General features: G+C 36.5%; 2 protein-coding genes across 4 annotated transcripts; both read right to left on the bottom strand.

Annotated features, from left to right (window-relative positions):
* Window positions 1-122: 122 nt before the first annotated feature.
* On the bottom strand, window positions 123-7,199 carry LOC116213587 (purple acid phosphatase 15). 2 transcript variants are annotated; one of them, XM_031548600.1, is made up of 8 exons: window positions 6,773-7,198; window positions 5,606-5,797; window positions 4,398-4,731; window positions 4,084-4,301; window positions 3,508-3,698; window positions 2,602-2,886; window positions 764-2,068; window positions 123-488 (listed from the first exon to the last, which is right to left on the bottom strand). In XM_031548600.1, the coding sequence occupies exons 1-7, from the start codon at window positions 7,038-7,040 to the stop codon at window positions 1,922-1,924; spliced, it is 1,635 nt and encodes a 544-aa protein (XP_031404460.1). In that variant the 5' UTR covers window positions 7,041-7,198; the 3' UTR covers window positions 123-488; window positions 764-1,921. The 2 variants fall into 2 exon arrangements, with proteins under 2 accessions (XP_031404460.1, XP_031404461.1); XM_031548601.1 differs by lacking the exon at window positions 5,606-5,797 and having other exon boundaries at window positions 6,773-7,199.
* An 11,338-nt stretch (window positions 7,200-18,537) lies between these two features.
* Window positions 18,538-22,189, bottom strand: LOC116215635 (protein XRI1). 2 transcript variants are annotated; one of them, XM_031551420.1, is made up of 9 exons: window positions 21,787-22,189; window positions 20,917-20,975; window positions 20,699-20,821; window positions 20,489-20,628; window positions 19,975-20,038; window positions 19,758-19,845; window positions 19,623-19,666; window positions 19,387-19,467; window positions 18,538-19,238 (listed from the first exon to the last, which is right to left on the bottom strand). In XM_031551420.1, exons 1-9 carry the CDS (start codon window positions 21,807-21,809, stop codon window positions 18,961-18,963), a joined length of 900 nt encoding a protein of 299 aa, XP_031407280.1. In that variant the 5' UTR covers window positions 21,810-22,189; the 3' UTR covers window positions 18,538-18,960. The 2 variants fall into 2 exon arrangements, with proteins under 2 accessions (XP_031407280.1, XP_031407281.1); XM_031551421.1 differs by having other exon boundaries at window positions 20,699-20,818; window positions 21,787-22,187.
* Between the last annotated feature and the right edge of the window lie 149 nt (window positions 22,190-22,338).

Below are 22,338 nucleotides of genomic sequence, written 5' to 3'. Positions count from 1 at the left end.
TGGTTCTTTAATTTTAGGCCATCGGAGAATTTGCATACTGCTACTTCTTGGATCTGGACCGACTCAATTCAATCATAATGAAATTGTTTCATTTCGAATAAGACTCGAGTCAATCGCTTTTATTTTTGCCAATCAGCGGTCGTTTCTTGCTGTTCCAGGCCAACGTAATCCAGTCAACATGGTTGTCACGGACAGGGAATAGAAGCAAAACAGAGTAATACAGAGACGTCCCAGTGATTCGCCGGTATAATCTCGTTGACATGCCATCAAAATCTTTCGTGTTTGCTTATAACCTCGAGATGTGATGCACTGCATCCCTTCGACTGATTCGAAGTCCTCTATCTCCACCAACCATTCCTATATCATGACTACTAGGACCTTGAAGTATTAGCTCCAATGAAAATTGACTGCCAGAAATTCCCCGTCTTGTTATCTGCTCCAAGCCGGAAGGAGAAGCCCTTTCAAGTATAGATTCGGTTTTCTTGCTCCTGAAGAGGATATAATATAAAAGCATTGTAAGTAAGCTCCAGGAGCAGGTTTAACATATTACTCGAGTTAACTGGATTGACATATGATTTTCTTAAAATTTTCATATCCATATCCAACTAACATACTTCTGAAAGGATTCGGCAAAGTACCCAACACATTTATCTTATTCAGTCTCAGTTTCTGTGTCAATAACTAGTTACTCGTTCAGAGAGAAAACAGGACAGCAGATAGTCATTCTAGATAAATAACTGATCAAACCTGTCGAGTTACGTACTCTGTATGCAGGTCAACCATTGTCCTTTGTATTGCTTCTTGTTTTTCCATCTAGGAAGGTGGCTATGGAGGGTCATTTGGCAACCCTTTAGTCCATCTCTCTTCATTTGCAGCTCCTGAAATCACCTAACTTCGAGGTCAGACTTACACTAAACATCAAGAAAGGATGGCCCAAGAGCCAGTTCCATCTCATTGACATCAGCAGCTGCTGGAAGAACATGGGTCGCCCTGTGATGGGAACGCAATCATTGACTTCATAGTACTGCAAGATAATCATAAACCCAGACAAGCTCAATTTCCACTTTAAAACATGAAGATATGACACATTTTAGCATCTACCTTTTCCTGAGAGGGGAGAAGAAAACTGGGTTAAGAAGCCCTTTTAATTAATCACCACATACCGGAACAGTAACTCCATAGCAGCTTTCCCTTCAATTTCAGTTCAGCATTTTGTGGCCTAAAACTACGAGTGGCCTTTGCCTCGAAATAGTCACTGCGGTGCAAACTCACTATTGCTTCGGATGCACTATCTAGAGGTTGAACATTAATTGCTGCAACTGAGCAAAATTATGGCGAAAGAACACAGAGAAAGAAAGGAAGCCCTTTCTTGTCACCTTCCAGCACATTATCGCATGGCGGTATCTATCTTGAGACAGGATCAAGGCACAACCTTGATAGTGAAATCTACATCACTGTGGAACTTTTCTTTCTATTGGAGGATTTAGTCTCCCCGATGTGAAAAGGAGCAGCAAAATAGGGCTTCATTCTCAACTAAAAGGTCCATACCAGAGATTATATGACATCCAAACCACACGGCATTAATTGAAGGGGAAGTACGTGGGCATGTCATCACACTAAAAATAATATACACATTATTTTCTACTACAATTTTTGACGTTACTGTTTATCAGATGAAAGAAATATACAGGTGGTACACTGCAAATCTGAGGCCGATAGGATAGCCCATAACTGCCAATTCCAATTAGCAAACAAAGATTCATGATTTGCATTCACAAGGGACATATTAGTCAAAAATAGACAAATGCCCCAATCATATAAAGATACTAAGGACTCGCTACATCTAAACTTAAGTTTCTACACGAGCTCCTATTTACCCAAGAGTCAATGATGATGGTACCTCTATCGATCAGAGGACACGTCATTGAGCTGCAGAACGATACTTGTTTACATTTTGATGGATGGGGCACAAATCAGGTTGTCTCACTATGTAAATTTGATCACCGACATCATCGTAGGAGTCCAGATTCCGGTACCAAGTCCACAGAGCCCATGTCTCATTCTTCACCTGCAATTCGCGTGTCAGATCCTAGCTACAGTGCATTTGCAAAAATTTCATTGTAAAGGTTCATTTTGACCAGTCTGAAGGATTCATGTCATGGACTTAGATACAAGAAGAAATCCCATTAGCATTTTTTTGGACAATTGGAAGAATCTTATTTTGGAATAATATCATAAATCAAGCAAAGGAAAAGGTATTGGAATTGACTGGTCAAGAGTTTCTGGAACAAGTGATCCGACAACATAATCATAAGAAATTTTCCTCCTTAGAGAGCTATTTATCCACATGTATGAAGTTTAGCTAGGTTGATTTATTCGGTAGCATGTAAGAAACTATTAAGAAATGATGAAGGTGCCTAGGAATATTTGTATGTGTACAGAAGCAAGGCTGCAGCTGTATATCATTCACACCTAAAAAATGCATATCCATTTCTTTACTGTATCAGTCCAATTTGAAATATCTTAGTTAGATATGGAGGACTACATATGTGTGAGAGAAACAGATACGGATAGAGAGAGGGGGGAAGAAAGAGAGATTACCTCGAGGATTCCATGTCCAAAACTACTCTCTCTGAAGGCACTATATTCGGGTTGGTGGTCCCAACAGAACTTACCTTCTGCTGGACCAAAAGTGAAATTGGTTGCACAAAACCCACCCATATAAGGATCAGGAGTCGTTAATGGCTCTGGACAGTTTCCAGGCTCATCAGCATGTTCCACTGCCATCTTCTCTCGATTTCCTCCATCTCCCACCGTTATATGTACAGGCCCACATGGATCCAGTGAGTAGTTGTATACTCGGTTTGATCGCTCATAGGCATGGATCTGAGTTGATGCACAGAAGAAAATAGTTAGTGGACCTTGATCAGGTAAGAAGAGCCATACAACCACATAGTAATTGAGCTAAAGAACACCTTAGAGGAAATATACCCAAAGGATGAACAAAATCAGAGCACGTGTTTATCCGTAAAGATCTTATTATCAGACATGATAGATCTATTTATATCATGAAACAAATAAATGTGGATTCACTTATGATAGAAAAATACTGACTGGACGTGGCAGTCAATTTTTTAAGTAGAATAAATGTTCCGTACACAGAAGAATGCCACTTACAGCATTTAATGCTTTTGCTGTCATTATTTTTTCAATCTATTCAAAGTGAGAGCACGGCTATATGAACCTCATCCTTCAACAAAATGAAGTGGATAGGAGGAATATTTAGTTGATTGTCAACCGCCACATGTGGGGCTATGTGAATGTGATAAGGTGGTTGGATGTTATGCATGGTATATGGCAGTTGACAAACTAGTGATAATTTTTCAGTAGAATGATATAGGACACCTAAACAAGAGGCCCTAATTTCCTTTGTAAACAAAAAAACAAGAAAACTGATTAGGGGAAGGAGAAAAGGTTATTTTTCGTAAAAGCAGGGCCATCACTTACATGTCCATTGAACACTATATCTACACCATAGAAATAGAGAAGGTCCTCCATTGCCACCCTCATACATTCCACCTCTCTGTAATGAGCTTTGTAAGTGCTGTACCAAGGTGGATGCCAAGCAGCCACGAGCCATGGGGTTATGGTCCTGTCAAGATTCGCCAAGTCTCGCTCCAGCCACTTGTATTGCTTTGCTGCGTACAAGCACTGCCTTAGTATATTAAAAAGATAATGATCCATATACAAGAAGTTAGAGATCTTCCAAACCAAATGATAGATATGAAAAGAAGCGGGGGGGGGGGGGGGGGGGGGGGGGGGGGGGGGGGGGAATCACGCAATGACTAACTCATTAACCACTCAAAATTTCAGGTATATTAACATTTATCTGTTTCATCCAAAAACTCCAAAGTAATCTGATGCATTGACCTAGAATTATTTCTCCAGCTCTCTCTATGCTTAGATGCATCAGTTCAAATACATAACATCTGGTTTGGTGCTTCAACAGAGTCAAGAAATTAAGGCAACCTGGATTGCTGCATTTCAAAAAGAAAAGGCTGAATGACATGGAACCAACATTACCTGATTTATCATAGGCAATATATGCTCCAAGCATTACAAAATGTACACCTCCTGCATTAAAGGAGTAATAAAAAGCAGATGAAGATTTACATTCTTCAGATGGAAATGCAAATCTGGAGCTGTAAGCTACAAAAGTCTGGTTTCCACATTGTTCTTCTATCTCATGGTTTCCCTCGATCACCATTATTGGAACTTTAGAAATTAAATGCTGCATAAACCTGCGTGGAAGCATCAAAAATCATATTACAATCATTAGATAAGCTTTTCCAATACCTAAAAGGAACTTGAAGGAATAAAGCAACTTCAACCCTCACCTTCCCCAATAATCCCACCGTGGCTGAAAAGTCTCATGTATCGGACTTAGTGGAAACGTGCAAGAATAGCAGTCCGAGCCAGTTCCATTGGTGAGATACATATTGGCATAACTTACATCACCGACCAAGAGAATAAGATCAGGCCCATTCCTAGTGAGATGACGAACTGTGGCTGTCGTATTGTATGTAAGCCCAAGATCCCCCACTACTGCTATTCTGTTTGGGTAGCTTCGAGGACCAGAGAGTGGCATTGTTCTGAAGTGTTTGATTTTACTCATTGCAGGAATAGATGGATCTCCGCATCGATAATAATATAGTGTGCTAGGTTTCAAGCCTAATAAAAACAAACAGTGGTCAGGAATAGGGAAAATATGATTAGGAGACTCGAAAATAGGGCAAATATGATTAGGACGTCACATCATGCAGCAGCTAATGACCCTTACAAATTCTATTTTTCATACCAATAGCCCTTAAATGACGTCTTAAGTTCATCGATTCCAATTTTGATTCAAGAGTGACCAAATGGCAAAGATGTTCTGAAACTAACAACAGCTCAGCTTATACATAGTTAATTCAGTCAGCAAATGGAGTGTCAAGACAGCTGTCTATCAAGCAATCAATGGCCAAATATACCTTCAACTTGTTCCATAAATTCATGAAAAAGTATCAATGAAAACTGCTTCACCATAAATTACTGCTCCGTGTTGTATTAGCACCCTCTCGTCATCAATGGTAATGACACCTGCCCTTTTTGGTTAAGCAATCCGTGAACTATGCCAATAGATTTGAAATCAGCAAATTACGTTACCACCAGCAGTCAATCATAAGTTCACCACCTTATCCAAAGAAACTTCCTCAACATTTATAAAAGTAATGTTAGGTGAAAGTTAGAAGGATCATCATTCAGTTTGCACCATTTCTTGCCCATCCACAAGTAAGCAGACTTGATTATCTATTAGCAGAAGATTCTTAAAAATGTATAATATTAGCTTCAGCGCAAAAGGATATAGTTATTTGTGGTTAACTACCCTAATCATGTTACAAGATAAAGCTAACATTAACTATGTTGAATAGTGCATCCCATGACGAGAATAAATTGATAAGTCAAATGCAATAATTCTACAAGATAAAGCTAACATTAACTAATATGCAACCGCAAAGGTAAATGAGGAAACAGAAGTACAGGGGCTAGGAAAATCATCTAAAACCTTGAAGACGAACGTGATGAATGATCCCCGAAGTATAATTTTGGAGGCCTTGAAAAGGATAAAGCTGATTATAAACGAGAGCTGTCCCTTTGGCTTCATGAGTTAGGGGGTATCTCAACTTTCCATAACGAACAACACTTGCAACACTTTTGGGATTCAGCGGGGTGACATTGTACCCAATTTGGTATTCCCCTGCAAATTCCGACATCAGCCCCGAATGTTACATTGCATTTAATAAAGAATTCCTTTTGTTCTTTTGTTCTCAGCCACGGACAAACCCAGAATCGGTCTTGAGATGAGCTCAGAAACTATGCAACTCAGTAGAAATCAAGGATGGCCTAGAATTAGTAATGATATCAAATAGTTGGGACTGAAAACAGTACCCTCTAGCCCTACTCGAGCTGTCCATTTGATGCATGGGAAAGGCAGAACGTTAAATAGTTTTCCTTGGCATCTCCAAAAATAAGATAACATACAATAAAATTCTAGACAAGTGAAAGACATTGAACAGCTAGCCCCTCCAAATGAGCTAAGAGAAAGCTAAATGGACTCTATTTTTTTTTTTCATCGCAGAAAAAACATAATCGATCGGCGCATCTCTAATTCCACTAGCAGAAGGTATGCAAATGTTAACATAGTTATTGCATCAAGAAACTAACTTTCTCGAACATCAAGTGATCCTTTACTTTCCCACTATAACAGCAGAGAAGGCTAAACAAACACAATGTCGAATTCGCAACTGACCACGAAAATTAGCGGCAGAGATCATGAAGAAGAAGAACATGCAGAGAGGCACCTGTACCAAACTGAATATTTGAATACAGAGAACATTTAACGCTTGATCACTGTTTGCAAGTAATTGAAATACAAGTTCGAAGCACCGTGAGCCGTGATTTCCTCACAAATTTGTGCATATAGATATAGATCCAATTTCTGATAGATAACAGGAAGCTATCAGAGTGGTAGCTGCTCCGTTTTGTTGATATATATATATAAGACCGATTAAACTCAACATGCACGATCGTCAGTCTCGCAGCTTGAATAATGAGAAGGAATTTCCTCGTTAAAAGACGATAAACGATTCTGATGTTCAACGTTCGATTACATGCAAAATTCGAGGAGAGGACGGTAAAGAGGAGAGAGAGGACAGGAGGTTTAGTCCTTGACCTGTGATCCACGAAATCCAGATAGAATCATGGGTGGCGGAGAGGGAGACGGAAATCTGCTCGGGCAGGAAGCCTCTGACGCGGCGCTGGACTCTGTAATCGGTGTCAGGGAGGTCGACGGCGGAGCGCTGGGCGCTGGCATCGAAGGGGACGGTCACCGGCTCGAAAGGCCCGTCCAGCGTCGACGGGATCCTCGCCGACGCCGGTGGGAGAGCCGAGTGGAGGTGGATAAGAGCGAGGAGCGACGTGTAGAGTTGAATCGAGGACATCGGTGAGGTGCTGCCACAACAGTCGAAGCTTCAGAGAGAGAGAGAGAGAGAGAGAGGCGCGGCCATGCAATGCAAAGCGTAAGGGAAAGGGGAAGGGGTGACATAGAGACAGGGAGGAATGGGAGAGATTCGCAGCAGTTAGCAGCCGTTTGCTCGTGACTGGTGATCGCTGTCGCTTCGGGATTACGCGCCTTTTTTTTAATATATATATATAAACAGTAGATAGAAGTATATATTATTTTATAAGGAGAAAATTACACATCCCTTGATTTCACCGTATTTTTCAAATTTATCATATCATTTTAAAATTATAAAAAATATCACATGATTTTCTTTTTTTTTTTTTCAAATTTATCCCACCATTATATCTTCTATTAACATTTAACGGTCTTGTCACTGTGATCCTTTATTCGGAATAAATTTGAGAAAAAATTAAAATTATGGAATAGATTTGGAGCCTACTTACATTTCATTAACAAAAAATATAACGTCTGGATCGATTTGGAGAAAAATGTAAATCATTGGATACTTTTGATAATTTTAGAAGCATATGATAGATTTGAAAAAAACGGTGAAACTATGAGATATATGAGCTAAAAACCCCTTACATATATATATATATATATATATATAATCGTTCGTGCTACGTCATGTTACTCGCACTATACTCGATGTTACACAGTAATTTATTGTGTTCTTTCTAACAGTGCTGCAACCATGACCATAGGTAATGTAATATCGAGATCTCAGTCATCCACTACGCCTAAGTCCTGCATGAGTCCGTATGTGGATGGTTTTGATGATCCCGTGTCAGGGATCATGTTAGAATTTCCATTTTTCTAAATACTTAGAAACTTTTTTTTTTGCTTGAAAATACGTAGCAAAGTCGAAATCATTTTATAGTTTTAAATGTAATAGTCTAATTTATCAATAAAGAAATAGTGTAGCCCTTAGAATCACCAGGGAGTCTCTGTTTAGACTTTGGGCTTCTTGAACTTAGATCTTGTCGGATCTTCCCCATCCTAGTTGGATCTCTTCCAATGAGGTCAGTCCTTGGCGACTCTCTCTTCAACGTTGCTCCTCCGGTGGTAATAAAGTTGGCGATGGTTTCTTTGTCTTTTGTAGACCATCCGACCTTTGCGCGCCCATCCGCTTCTTTATGTAAAGGAATCGTCTCTCTTAACAAACTGCAACCACACTATCTCCTCTAATGACAGGATTGCTTTTGTTGTCGATGAGTAGGCTCGAGGCACCTTGAACCTCTCCCAACCATCTTGTCTATCTTGTTTGTAGAGTGGAGTGGCAGAGGCTGGATTGTTCGACAGTCAGGTGTCTTCCCCAGCTCTGCTAGATTGGTCAATAGCCTTTCCCCGGCCTGGCCAAATTCGTTGGCAACCTAGTATCCTCCCCGACTTTACTGGATTGGTTGACAGTCTTCCCCGACCTAGGCTTTGTCTTTATTTGTTGTCCTGGTTCTGTGAAGGGTGCTTGGCACTCGAGTATGGCTGAAGATTCCCCATGCTTTACTCTGATATCGATGTTTCTTCGAAACATTCACATCGGATGGTTGAGATCTGTATGGATTTATGGCTTGATTCTTTATTGTTCCGGGGTCCATGTGGGACGACAGAGGATTTTGATCGAAACATCTAGATGATGCTATATATATTTGTAGTTATATACTTGGTGTTTTTCACCTTAATTGTTCATGTAGTCAGGGAGGGCCTATTTTTTTTTCTTGATCTTGTACTTTCTTCTCGAGTATTTTCTCATTCAAATTATGAATGAATCCTCACGATTCCAGGAAAAAAAATATCACCTGGGAACGAAAATCAATTAGGAAAAAATAAACATCAATATTAATTTTGTTAATTAACAATCAAGGAAATCTCAGGTGATCATAACTAACTGACATAATATTGTTATATTATATGCAGATTTTCACTAGCAATGAGAAAATTGGAACAATTCAACTCAAATTTCATTGAAAACTATCGACACAGTAAATGAATTGTGTGGTCTTACTTGGGAAGGAAACTAATTAATGTTATATGGCTAGTATCTATGACTACTAAATATATTACGAGATTCCTTAATATACAATGGTACAATCCGAACTATCCATAATACGCTCCTTAAGTTGGAGCATGAAGGTCACTAATGCCCAACTTGGAAAGAATAAAATGGAAGCGATCTCAACTTAACGCCTTTGTGAAGATATTCGCCAATTGGAGTCTCATAGGCAAATGGTCGATAGTCACAACTCCTGTCTTAATATGCTCATGAACGAAATGACAATCTATCTTAATGTGCTTTGTTTGCTCATGAAAAATAGGATTAACTGTAATTTATAGTACAACTTGATTACCACAAAATAGACGTGTCGGTGTAGCCATTTGTACCCCAAGAGAAGAAATAAGATTTCGCAACCAAATGATCTAACTAACAGTTGCTGTCATTGCTCGATACTCTGCTTCAGTAGATGAGTGAGAGACTATGGTTTATTTCTTCGTCTTCCATGAAAACGGACACCCTCTAAGTATAATAAAGTATTTCGTAATAGAAAGATGGGTCGATGGGCAATTTGCCCAATCCGAATCACAAAATGCTTCAACTTCGGGACATATAGGCTGTAGAAAAATTCCTTGACCGGGAGATTGCTTCAAGTAACGGAGAACCCGCATAGCGGCATTCCAATGATCTTGGCGAGACTCCTGCATACACTGCGCCAAAATATGAAGAGAATAGCTGATTTTTGGCCTTGTGATAATCATATAGATAAGTCTTCCAATTAGACATTTGTACTTACCCGGATCTGATAGTAAGTCACTAGAACTCGTGGACAGTTAATGACGCTGCTCCATAGGAAAAGGTCATAGTCGCCATGCCAACATACCACCCTCAGTCAAGATGTCAAATACATAATTTCGTTGACTGAGGAAAAGACCAGAGTTCAGTCTAGTGACTTCAATGCCAGGAACATTAAGGAATCTTGTAATATATTTGATAGCAATAGATATTAGCTATATAACATTAATTACTTTCCTTCCCAGTCTACTTACTGCGTCGATAGTTTTCAATGAAATTTGAGTTAGATTATTCCAATCTTCACAAGGTATTAGAGCGAGTTACGCTTTCGCGTGCATGTGTGGGCTCACACCACGCCAGATTCGGTTTTGAGGTAGCCAAGAATACGCGCTTCATGTTAGCTAGGATCGAGAGTTGCGGTCAAGTTCCAAAGTAGCTAAAAGTGCACATCTAATTAGATCGGAGTGTGGACCTCGAGGCTAGTTTGGTGTTTGTCCCCTATCGTGCGAGCATTGAAGAGGATGCCCAGCTCGTGGTCAGTTGTTGAGGACGGGTGTTTAAGGGCATGTGGCACATGTTAGACCTCACGTTGCCACGTGAGAACGGGTATTGAGATATATTGTCCCACACAAAAAAATTGAGAAAGAAACTACAAGTTTATATGAAGCTTAGATCCAATATCTTATCAGTTTAAGCTTTTTGGTTGCAGATAAGATCAAGTCTATGTAGTCCCAAGTAGGTTTTTTACAAGCAAAGTGAGAGTATTGGACAATGACAATATCATCTGTAGATCATGGGAAACACCTCACGTGGCCGGAGCTGTGTTGCTTGGGCTTAAATTATGAAGGGCAAATTACGACATATTTTTTCAAATTTATCATATGCTTTTAAAATTATAAAAAATATCTCATGGTTTTCAATTTTTCCAAATCTACTATGCCATTATATCTTCCGTCAACATTTCACGGTCTTGCCACCGCGTCCCTTTACCCGAGATAGATTTGAGAAAAAATTAAAACCATATGATAGATTTGAGAAAAAATTAAAATCATGGGATAGATTTGGAGCCTACTTACGTTTCATTAACGGAAAATACAACGCCGAGATAGAATTGAAAAAAATGTAAACCATGAGATATTTTTAATAATTTTAAAAGTATATGATAGATTTAAAGAAAAAGTGAAATCATGAGATATATGAGGTAAAAATTATAATTATAAATAGCTATTACATCGTTTATAATATATAAAAGGTGAAACGCAAGATGTGGTAGCTTTATTGGCTAAATTCTTAATTTTCTATATTTTTTTGATTTTAAATTATTTTAATTTAAAAAGATTATGATGCTTATGCTGCGTTTGATTTGTAAATAATATTTTAAAATCAGATTTTGATTTTAAAAAAGAGTTATATGAATGGTTATGTATGAAACCTACCATTTGACTTTGTATGAATTATTTTGTTTTATTGTGGAAAAAAGTGTTATAAATGAGGTTCACCATTGGACTTTGTATGAACTATTTTATTTTGTTATGAGTAGAATTAAGTTAAAGTGTGATTTTAAACCAAATAAAGCATTAATTATTCTCTTGAAAATTCCGAATAGTTTTTAGTACTACAAGAATATATATATATATATATATATATAATAATTCCATCTATCTTTACATATTTAGTATAGTGAGAGGACTAAACACATTTTCCGAGAGTTAGCGAACACAAATTACAGAATGCATGACCCGACGCGTTAAAAGGATGAATGATTCAATCCATTCACGTATGGGGAAACACCTTTCGGCCAAGAAAATATAATAAAAAATTTATATGAAATAAAATACAATTTCTCGAGGATACAAGAGGCATGAGCTGTTCATGCACACAACATATGGATATTTTTAATAGAACCAGTTCATGTGACGTTTGTCCCGTTTGATTTCGGAATATTTTTTAACTCTACTCCATTTTACTTTACGTACCTTCAACACAATTATTATTAGTGTGTTTGATTTTAGAGTTGAGTTTTGATTTTAATTGGTTTGTAATGACTTTGATGTTGAATTATGAGAAAAAGTGTAAAAAAGTAATGATTGTATTGTTGAATTATGAAAAAAGTAATGAATAATTGAGAGAATTTAATATTAAAAATTGAATTGAATGGTTAAAAAAATTAAAAAAAATAAAAAATTAATAATTGTATTGTTGACTTTTGTTGTGTAATGAGTAGAGTTAAAATTAGAGTTAAAATCTTAAAATCAGATTGCAAAATCAAACGGGCCAGACATTTTCCTTTTTTTTCAATTTTTTTAACAATTCAATTCAATTTTCAATACTAAATTCTCTCAACTATTCATTACTTTTTCACATTTTTTCTCATAATTCAACAACACAATCATTACAAACTAATTAAAACCAAAACTCAAATCTACTCAATTCTAAAATCAAACACAACCTTATAATGATTGTCGTGAATATTTTCGATTTTTTAACGCAACTATGGTACTTAATTATTAGTGAAAAAATCACAAATGTTAGACTTCTCTTAATATTTAGTAAATTTCTTTGATTCATTAAATAAACATTAAATATTTTGTTATAAATCAAAGAAATTTCTTGATAAACTAATCTGATTTCACCCGTGCATTGCACCAGTAATTTTTCTACATAGATTTGTTGAACTTTTTGCGTTAGATGTTATTATCATTTTATTTTTCCGTTGAGAATTTTTTATGCTTTTCAAATTTAATTACAATTTCATTTGAATAAAGTAGTTTTCATATACCGTGAAAGATCTAAGTTACATGTAATTCACATAAATAATTAATTTGTTACATATGATATAAACTTTATTTGCTATAATAAATTTTCTAACATAAATTTAAAATGATAGGAGCATTGTATTGCAACATATTAATAAGATATTGAACTTTATAGTTATAACCTTTAGTTTGTTTATATAAGTTGTATAGTTGACCTATTACTTGGAATTTAATTTTTTACAAATAATATTTTCTAAATTGAGGGAGGAAAGTTGAAGTAGGATTCAAAGGACATATAATTGAAGTTTCATGAACATAAATTAATTAATTTGTTATATACGATATAAATTTTATTTGCAATAATTAATTTCCTAACATAAATTTAAAGTAATAGAATATTTGTATTGCAATAGTCTGATAATATATTGAACTTTGTACTTATAAGTTTCAGTTCGTTTATATATTGTACAATTAACCTAGCAATTAAAAATTAATTTTTTGTAAATAAATTTTTCTAGAGTGGGAGCCAAGATATCTATATAAATTAATTCAAGTAAAGTTTCTTTATTAACTTTGTTATTTTTAATTTAAATTTGTTTTAAATCTGACATAGAAGTAAATATTATTTAGATAATAATCTTCTAAACCCTATTTCAATAGACATTTACTTTTTTACCCAATTTATTTCATAGATATTGACCTTTCTACTCCTAAATAATTAGAAATTTACTTCTATAGTCATATTTATTGCAAGGGATGCAACTTCATATATAAATATATATGTGTGTGTCTGTCATTAGACATTTACGTTTCTACCCAATTTATTTCATAGATATTGACATTTCTACACCTAAATCATTAAAAATTTATTTCTCTAGCCCTATTTGTTGCAAGACATGCAACTTTAGATAGATGATGAAATGATATAATTAATGCACATGTACGTTTGCGCGAGTCTATACTTAATTATTGCATGGAATAAATGTATAAAGAAGTTTTCTAGAGCCTGGATGATCCCCGGCGTTGTGTCAACCTTCATTTTTTTGGTTCTTTATTGACGGGATCGGTCTCTTGGATCATGATTACAATTAACATTGATTGACTATGAATTAATATTTTCAATTACCCTACATATAGCTTGAATTTGAACCCTTAAATTACGTTTCATCGTGGGGCTCAGATCAAATTAAAGGAGAGGATGGGATAAAATTGAAAATCTCGTGGATATGAAACATAAAAAATTAAGCTGCCCATAAATTATTATATTGCTTAAATTTCTAAAAATTAAAATAATTTCTGAAATTTAAAAAATAATAATGGGGGGGGGGGGATGATAGTGACTCGGTGCCATCCACCACTGATAATTTTATGAAAATAGAGTTATTCGTACCTTTTTACGTATATAATTGGAGCTAGTTTCGAGTTAAGGTTAATTTGAGTAGGTTTTTAGTTTATTTTTCATTCATTTGCTCTTTGATAGGTTTTAGTGGTGTTGATTAGTTTTGCTTTGTTTTTATACGAATTGGAGTTAATTACTTGATCTTTTACAATATCTAAGCTCTTAGTATTTTTGGACAGATTTAACTCGAGCTTTTTGGTGTAAAATGCATATGGATAGAAAGCTTACCGAGTTAGACCATAATGGTTCAGACGGTTCGTAATTTGGAGCACAGATAAAGAAGATATGACAAGTTGAAATTTGACACGCAAAGTAGAATCACAAATCCAAGAGAACCCGGGCTACGAAATCGAAGGCCTAGGCTGCCCCAAATCAGTCCATTTCGGCCAAAAATTGACTTTTTCGAGATTTTACGTGGGTCCCAAGCATATATGGAGAAGAAAATTGAGAGGGAGATATTTTGATAAGAAAACTAAAAGGAAGATATTTTGATTTATTTGGTATATTGTTCTTGGGTTTTATAAAAGATATTCCTTGTTGAGTAAAATAGGGAATTGAATTTTGATTTCGAGAGAAATTAGATATGGTGAGATAAAGATAGGATTTTATATCCTTCTCCAATAAAAGCAAGAGTAGCCGTGAGACTAGGATGTAGACGACATTAGGAGGCAAAGATCAACTTGAGGAAGAAATCGAAGGCTCGGAGATTGACGCATCATCTTTGCTTATTTCTTTTAAACCTTTGTTGATTTCTTCTTGAATTTGATGTCTATGTTAAATTCTTTCATGGGTTTTTTAATTCTTATAGGCTAATTTCATATGTTAGGATTACACTTGAACCCACAAGCAACTAGTTTGTTTATTTTCTCATCATCTAATGACTTTTTTTTTATCTTATTCTATTTATTCTATCTGATGCTTAATGCTTGCAATTGCTTGATAAAAAATTGTTATGATCTCTTAATTTGAATGAACTTGGAAAGGGATTTTAGGTTTAGAATATGAATAGAATAGCTTAAGTTCAATCTCGAGGAATCCAGTTAATTAGTGGGTAAGATAGGAATATACTTACACACCTTAGGTAGACAATTTAAGTTGGAATTCAATGAATTTAGCTTAATTGTAATTTCCGTAGGAATAGGGGATTATTTGAGTTAGATATTTTTGCAAGACAACTCGAAAGATACTTATGAAATACTTGTGAAATTGAGATTAATAGATTGGGTCTTAATCGAATTAGGTAAAGATGGAGCATATTGAATTAATGAAATATGGGAAAAATTGTTTTTCCAAATCATCTCACCAATTGATTTTCGGATATTTTTAATTTGCTTTAATATCCTTAAAATCGATTTTTCGACTTGCTTGACTTCAATTAAGTTGTGAATTTCGATCGCTAGTAAAACTTTAAGTCAAGTTATTGTGGGAACAATACTCTACTCACTGTATTACTTGTTACGACTCATGCACCTGCGGAGTTGTAAAACCTTCAAACAAGTTTTTGAAAAAAACTTCACTTCGGTGCTTATCTCATCTCATAACTCCGGCAACAGCGCCAAAAACTTGTTTGAAAAAGTCAATTTCTGATCGAATGGATTGATTTGAGGCGGCCTAGGCCTTCAATTTCGCAGCCCATGCCCTCTCGGATATGAAATTCTGCTTTGCGCACCGAACTTCAACTTGTCGTATCTTCTTCGTCCGAGTTCCAAATCATGAACCGTTTGAATCGTTGTGCTTCTAACTCGATAAACTTTCTATCCATATGCATTTTGCACCAAAAAGTTCGAGTTAAACCTGTCCAAAAATACTGGAAACTTAGAGACCGCAAAAGATCAAGTAATTAACTTCAATTCATATCAAAACAAAGCAAAACTAATGAAAACCATGAAAACCTATCAAACAACAAATGAATGAAAAATAAACTAAAAACTTACTCAAACTAATTTAAACTCGATAAACTAGCTTCAATTATATCCATAAAAATGTACGAATAACTCTATTTTCATAAAGTTATCACACCCCAAAATCTGAAACTTGCTCGAGATAAGGGGGAAAAAAAAACAAAAAAACAAAAGCAATTAACCATAGACAACTTCCCTTAGCATGACCCAAATCAATCAAAATAAATAATCCCGTTAAAGTTCTCAGGAGTGACCGCAACTGACCTTATGGTCTCTTTCCTTTCATCACCTAACTCATGATTAAGAAATAATGCATTACAATCTTCCATATAAATTCCACGAAGAAAGTGCAGTTAATATTTTCAAAATATATCAATCAACATCATTTTAAAAACTAGACTTGAAAGATCTATCTCTAAAAACATGAATCACATATACCAAAAGTAAGAAACAAATCAAGTTGTCTAAGAAAATGAATTTTCATAAACAAATTATCCCTACCAACTTAAGAGTCTTTGCATGATATCTCATTAAAAAGCCTAACATATTAATATAGTAGATCCTCACTAGGAATGTGTATGTACTCAACTCTTATACATATCTCTGCGTTTACACTCAATTCCAATTCTATGAAAATGCACTACCATAAAATTATTTTTCCATCTCATCTCCACTACTCAGCTCAAATGCAAACATGAATTAGAGGGTTTTTTACTGGGTTGTAATGTGGCTAAGTATGTTAATCAACTATTTGGTTGAAATATAAGGAGAAAGAGAGAGGTTGAAACCCATATAAACTAAATCCCGAGGTCAAATCCCATGGTATAATAACCCTCTTCTCTTCACTCTCAAACACAAATGCTTAATCTCTTCTATTTTTTCGCATAATAAATTTCAAACACTCTTCACTCCCTAAATTTATTTCACTGTATATTTAGCCACGAGTCTTGAGTGCACTTACTTTATATATTTCCTTTTTCTAAACTTCTCATCTTTTCCTTTTCTTTTCTTTTCTTTTTCTTTCTCCTTTTGATTTTTCTTTCTTTTAATTTTTTTTATCAGAAGAAGAAGATGAAAAATTCTACAAATTGAACAACTCAAAAAATTTGCACTCGTACTTAATTTATCTACTCATGCTCACCCCAATAATGAATACCAAAACACACTTCAAGAAGTCAATGATCTAAAAGCCCCATGGGTTATGAAGAAAAAGAATATGATAATTATTAGGCTCAAAGTGACTCACTATAAGGATAAAATGTCAGGTGGGCTTTTTGGCTCAAACTCAAACCTAATTGCCTTTGTCTTGTTCATGCATGCATGTTAATGTAATTTTGACAAGTATATGAAGCAAGTTCTAGAATGACATAAACATGGACTGACCCTCATGGAGAAAAGTGATCGATAAAATATGCATTAATCTTAATCAGTAGAAAACTCAAAATCTCACCAAGGGATATGTGATCCACTATATTAACATGCTTCGACTCCCAAATAAAAATCATATCGGGGATAACTCAAGTAGTGGGTTAATATACTTAATTAATTCATAATCTTTTTAACTTAATCTACCCTTACTCAAGTATGCAAGGTTCTAAAAACAATTTTAGCTTAAGAAATCAATTTTTTTTAAAAAAAATTAATTATAAAACCCATATGGTAATCACAATTCAATGACCAATTTAACTTAATTACAAGTTAAGTTCAGAAAATCCTCCGAACATATGTAGGAAAGCATATCACTAAAATCATCGTCAAACAAGACCCGATCCACATTGATTTGATTAAGTCAAGCTAAGGAATACCAATCCTAGAAAATAAACCTAAGCCTAAAGCAAAAACCTAATAAAAAATTAAACCTAAAAAAGATCTAATAAATTGGTAGCGATCATCACAACTCCTATTTTTAATTTTTTTTTAAATAATTGGAAACAAAAGGACGTTGTTTTTAAATTTTCTATATTTTTCAGCAATGATGTTAGCTTCACAAGTAGTTGAGTAACAAAACTGAAATGCGACAATTGATTTGTTAGCTTTTAAACATTAAGGACCAAATTGTCAATTTACTGAAAAGTAAAAGCAAGGCATTGAAATGGGAAGCAATTCCGCCTTCATTCCCATCCAACAGTATCTTCAACTTTTCCCTTTATCTAAAGCCTGCCATATGTAACATCAAGACAAGCATGCCATTATTTTAATTTTATTATTGTAATTTACCAAAAGAAAAAAAAAATGGTATTTCTGCACTTACAGCACGTTCTTGTTTTATAATTTTATAATATCCTAGAAAGAATAATTAAAAAATAAAATTTTATGCAGGTAATCTTACACCTCTAAGTTCAGTATGTTGTGGTTCCCTGAGAAGATCTGATCAACATTTTGTTTGTGCCCCCAGTAACGGCAGAAATTTCCACCTTGTTCATGGTCTCTGTAGAATGGAACAACCCAACTGTTCGATCAGTTCACATAAGCGTGCACTCGCAACACAAAGGTGCAATTCGGGACTGATGGAAAACATAAAGCAACCAACCTTGCCGATCAAACCTACCTTGTGGAGATCGGTAAATTGTCGAGGAAATGAAGACTATCAACGCTAACTATACAGAAATGTTAATGAATAAACATGCACCAAATTCAATTCTGCAGAATGTGCTTAATTCAGTAGATAACATACACAAAGGCATTTCACAAGTTCCGGTAGTGAAATCGAACCATTATCACAAAAGTTACAACATTAATCTTCACAAGCTAGACTAGATTAAGAAGAACAAGGTTCATACATCTTATCGATCAGGGGCGACTGACTACATCAAGAAGCTGTTGCATCGGTTGGGGCATAATAATTACTTGGGAAACATAAGCACAAGGATGTGATTTATGAGTCCCGAAGATAGACAACAAAAGAATTTGCAGAGAGCCAAATTTTTTTTCTATACCGGCCCTATGATTGACAATAAACAACAAAACCTCACCCAGAAAAACAATGGGATGAGACAAAAAGGGGGCCGTTAAAGTTAAATTCCGAGCATATGATCTTAACTTAACCTGGCTCCACCTCAGCCTTTGGTCCTCATCACGGTGATGCTCCCTTTACCTCCTTCGGTGCGAATCTTCATCTTCCCGACAACAGGCTTCCCAGAGAAGGCCGAAGTGGGGTAAGAGGCCGAAGGGTCTTCATTGCTCTGCTTTGTCTTGTGGGGTGGCGGGGTTCGGATCCGCTGATTTATGTCCTTCAAAGTGACGTCTCCATGGGCACCGCACGGTTTAATGAAGGCAAATGGATAGGCAACTGAGGAAGCTAGCTTAGGAGGCGGCCTTATGTAGGACTTTCTACCTGGCATATTACCCAATTGAGAAACCACGAGATCAATTTCTTCTCTACTAATAAGGTGACGGATCCTCTTCCAAAGCCAGTTGCTATAACTGAGACAGCTCAGTATCATCTAACAACAAAAAGAAATATGTAAAACCAGGAAAAGAACCTCTAAAAACAATCTTCTGTGGAGTTCGGTTGACTTGTTGAACCCTAGCAACATTTGAGTCCGGCTGATCATTCCAGAATTCTGCACCAGCAAAGTGAATTAAACGATTCAAGATGGTTGCAAATAAGAAAGACACCAATGAGAAAGAAGGGGCAGATTTAAGGCAAATAAGATAGACCGTGGCGAGAAAGAAGAAGGGACACGGGCAAGAAAATAGAAGCACAAATCTTCGGTACCTGAAATATCTATTTGGACATCTGAAGGCATCCCAGAATAATTCCTGAGTTTTCAAAAAATACATAAAGTAAGAGTGACACAGATTGATTGATGATATCAAAAGCTTCTTAAATGAGGTACTAGATTCTACATACACATCGTCATGACTGAAGTTCATGTCAGTGTCATTGAAGCAATTAGCAAGCCACACATCAGTTGACTGGTCCACCTCATCGCAAGATACTAAGGCACGATAAAATTATACACTGATTACGACGAGGGAAATGAAAGAAAAGTGGTAAATGAAAGGCCAGAATATCTTAAACGTTTCATTAACTAATGAATTCAAGTAAAGTTGGACGAATGAAGAACCTGGCCGCCTCGAATTCAGCTGAGATGCATTAGGGAAAACCTCTTCGATTGAGTCATCTCTCTCCTGAACAGAAAGAAAATAAAACTACATCAACAATAAATCAACAAAAAAATTCACATTCTTACAGAAACCAAGTTCATTGATGATCATACAAAGGAAGCGATAGAGCAATTATACTAGAAATTCGCATCTACGGTTGTATCATGAGTAACTCATTGAGATGGATACATCTACTCGAGGACATGAGAGGACCAGAACGCTGAGCTTGGAGATGTTAAATAGGATTTCACAAATGAGAATAAAATACAATGCTAAGTAATTTAACATTTGCAGATTGCTTGTCTACGCTATCTATCGTGGATCACCAAGTCGTGTTTGAGATTCTATTCACACTGTTTCTTGGCATGAAGTATCTCAACATGTTATGCAGCTATAGAGGATATTAAGAAAAGGAGAGACATCGATCAGACAAACAAGCACTTATGAAGGAGTTCATGATTGTTTAAGACTCACATCAGACCGTAGAAAAGCAGATGATGTCTCGTGGCAGCAAAGCGAAGGATCCATTGAGTGAGAATCAAACTGTAGCATCCTTCGCCGCTTCACTTGAAGGTAAGACTGGCTACATTCTTCGAGCTCTTTGTTCATATTACCTGAAATACACTCCCAAACTTAGGAGGAGAAAAAAATTCCAATATAACATCAAAGGGCATCGAGTTATACCACTCCCAGCGGCATTATAAGCCAAGTCACCACAGGCCTTGACTGGTGTTGTCTCATCAAACATGTAAGAAATATCTTCTTCATTTTGAGTCACTTCTGTCCAAATGCACTGAGAGATATCTGCTGAAGAGAAGCCGCTTAACCACGACTGAAGTTAACGGGGCCAATGCATAAACTGAGATTCAGCAATGGCACTTGTCGGAATAAGAAGAACTTACCGAAGTTTGTGTCTTTTTGAAAAGAGTCCTCCTCCGGCTGCCAATTCCATGGCTTCGCTCTGCCATGTCACGAGGACGTCATACAAGGTTCTATATTTAATTGGCAAGCTACTAATCTTCATAAGACACAAGAAAAAGACCGAAGACAATATAACCAATCAAAACAGAAGCGACAATGAAGCCAGGTAGGTAGACTATCACTCAGCTGCAACCCATTCTAAAGGAACTAACTCGGCTGGAAATCATTTCCATGGACAAAGTGAATGAAAGAGCAGCAGATTGCAGCCAAATATTAGCATCACCCAGATAAGGGTGATCAGAACACCCAATTTGGAGGACACATTGCTACCATTTCGACCAGGCAAATGGGAAGGCCGTAAATCACAGAGCAATGCAGCGCGACACAGTCCTCCACATGAAGCGATGAGATTTTCACTTCCTTAGGTGGCAGATTTTTTCTGCAAAACATGGCAGAAGAATCTGGAAAAGGGAAAGATGCTGTGATCCACCAAAAAGATCACAGCCCACAAGACATCCTTATTCCCCCATCCCCAATTTCACATTTCTCCGTAATCACAAGCTCGAAATGAGACTCCTCACCACCATCACCATTAACTCAAGACACAGCACTGTCAGCAGTACAACCCAATTATAGAATAATGCCGGCATTAACTATGAAGTAAATGCAGAAACTCCGACCGCCCAACACACACACACACACACACACACACAAAAAGGGAACAAAGCCCATCTTAACGTTAATTAATCCCAAAAAAAAAAAGTTACTGAGCAATCAATCTTTGATCCCAACATTCAATCAAACCCATGAGTATCAGAAAATGGGCACCGGGTCTATTAAATCGACGTTACCCGCCATTGTCGTCGCAGTCCATCGGTCGGCGAGGAAGCAAGCAGGCGACCCGAGAAGAGAGAGAGAGAGTCAAATGGACGAAACAGGAGCGGGAGAAAGAGAGGGACGGCTCTTGGTCCGCCTCGTCTTCTTCTTCTTCCTCCTCCTCAACGATTGTATCGAAATGTAGCCGTTACGTTGACCCGATTGGGAGTACGACCAGGGAGACGACAGTAGCATATATATATATATATATATATCACTGAGCACAGTGATGGGGGACTGAGATGTGTGCTGCTGCTGGCTATGGAAGATGAGTAAAAGGGCAAAAAAATTAATTAAAAATAAAAATAAAAAAGCAAGCCGTTTCTCTCCCCCAGATCTCTCTCTCTCTCTCTCTCTCTCTCTCTCTCTATGGTTTATTACTTTTCCTTTTTATTTTTTATTTATATCTTAGTAGATGGAGAACAATAAATGCTCGCTGCTGCACTTTGTGGTTGCTTTCATGGGCGTCGAGGGAGGAAGATGACGGTTCGCGATGACTCTTATCTGCTCCCGGTGCAGCATGAACC

Source organism: Punica granatum, chromosome 7, assembly GCF_007655135.1.
Source record: "Punica granatum isolate Tunisia-2019 chromosome 7, ASM765513v2, whole genome shotgun sequence".
Classification (NCBI taxonomy): domain Eukaryota; kingdom Viridiplantae; phylum Streptophyta; class Magnoliopsida; order Myrtales; family Lythraceae; genus Punica; species Punica granatum.
This window is presented reverse-complemented; position numbering and strand designations above follow the sequence as displayed.

What these genes read in the sequence shown, in the direction of transcription:
- LOC116213587 (XM_031548600.1), bottom strand. Translation starts at nt 7,040, where the DNA reads ATGTCCTCGATTCAACTCTACACGTCGCTCCTCGCTCTTATCCACCTC. An exon ending in TATTGCCTATGATAAATCAG is followed by an intron (nt 3,699 to 4,083) that starts GTAATGTTGGTT and finishes GCTTGTACGCAG; the next exon opens with CAAAGCAATACAAGTGGCTG. An exon ending in ATATAGTGTTCAATGGACAT is followed by an intron (nt 2,887 to 3,507) that starts GTAAGTGATGGC and finishes GCATCAACTCAG; the next exon opens with ATCCATGCCTATGAGCGATC.
- LOC116215635 (XM_031551420.1), bottom strand. Translation starts at nt 21,809, where the DNA reads ATGGACTGCGACGACAATGGCGG. An exon ending in GCTGAATTCGAGGCGGCCAG is followed by an intron (nt 19,846 to 19,974) that starts GTTCTTCATTCG and finishes ATCGTGCCTTAG; the next exon opens with TATCTTGCGATGAGGTGGAC. An exon ending in ACAGAAGATTGTTTTTAGAG is followed by an intron (nt 19,239 to 19,386) that starts GTTCTTTTCCTG and finishes GTAATATGCCAG; the next exon opens with GTAGAAAGTCCTACATAAGG.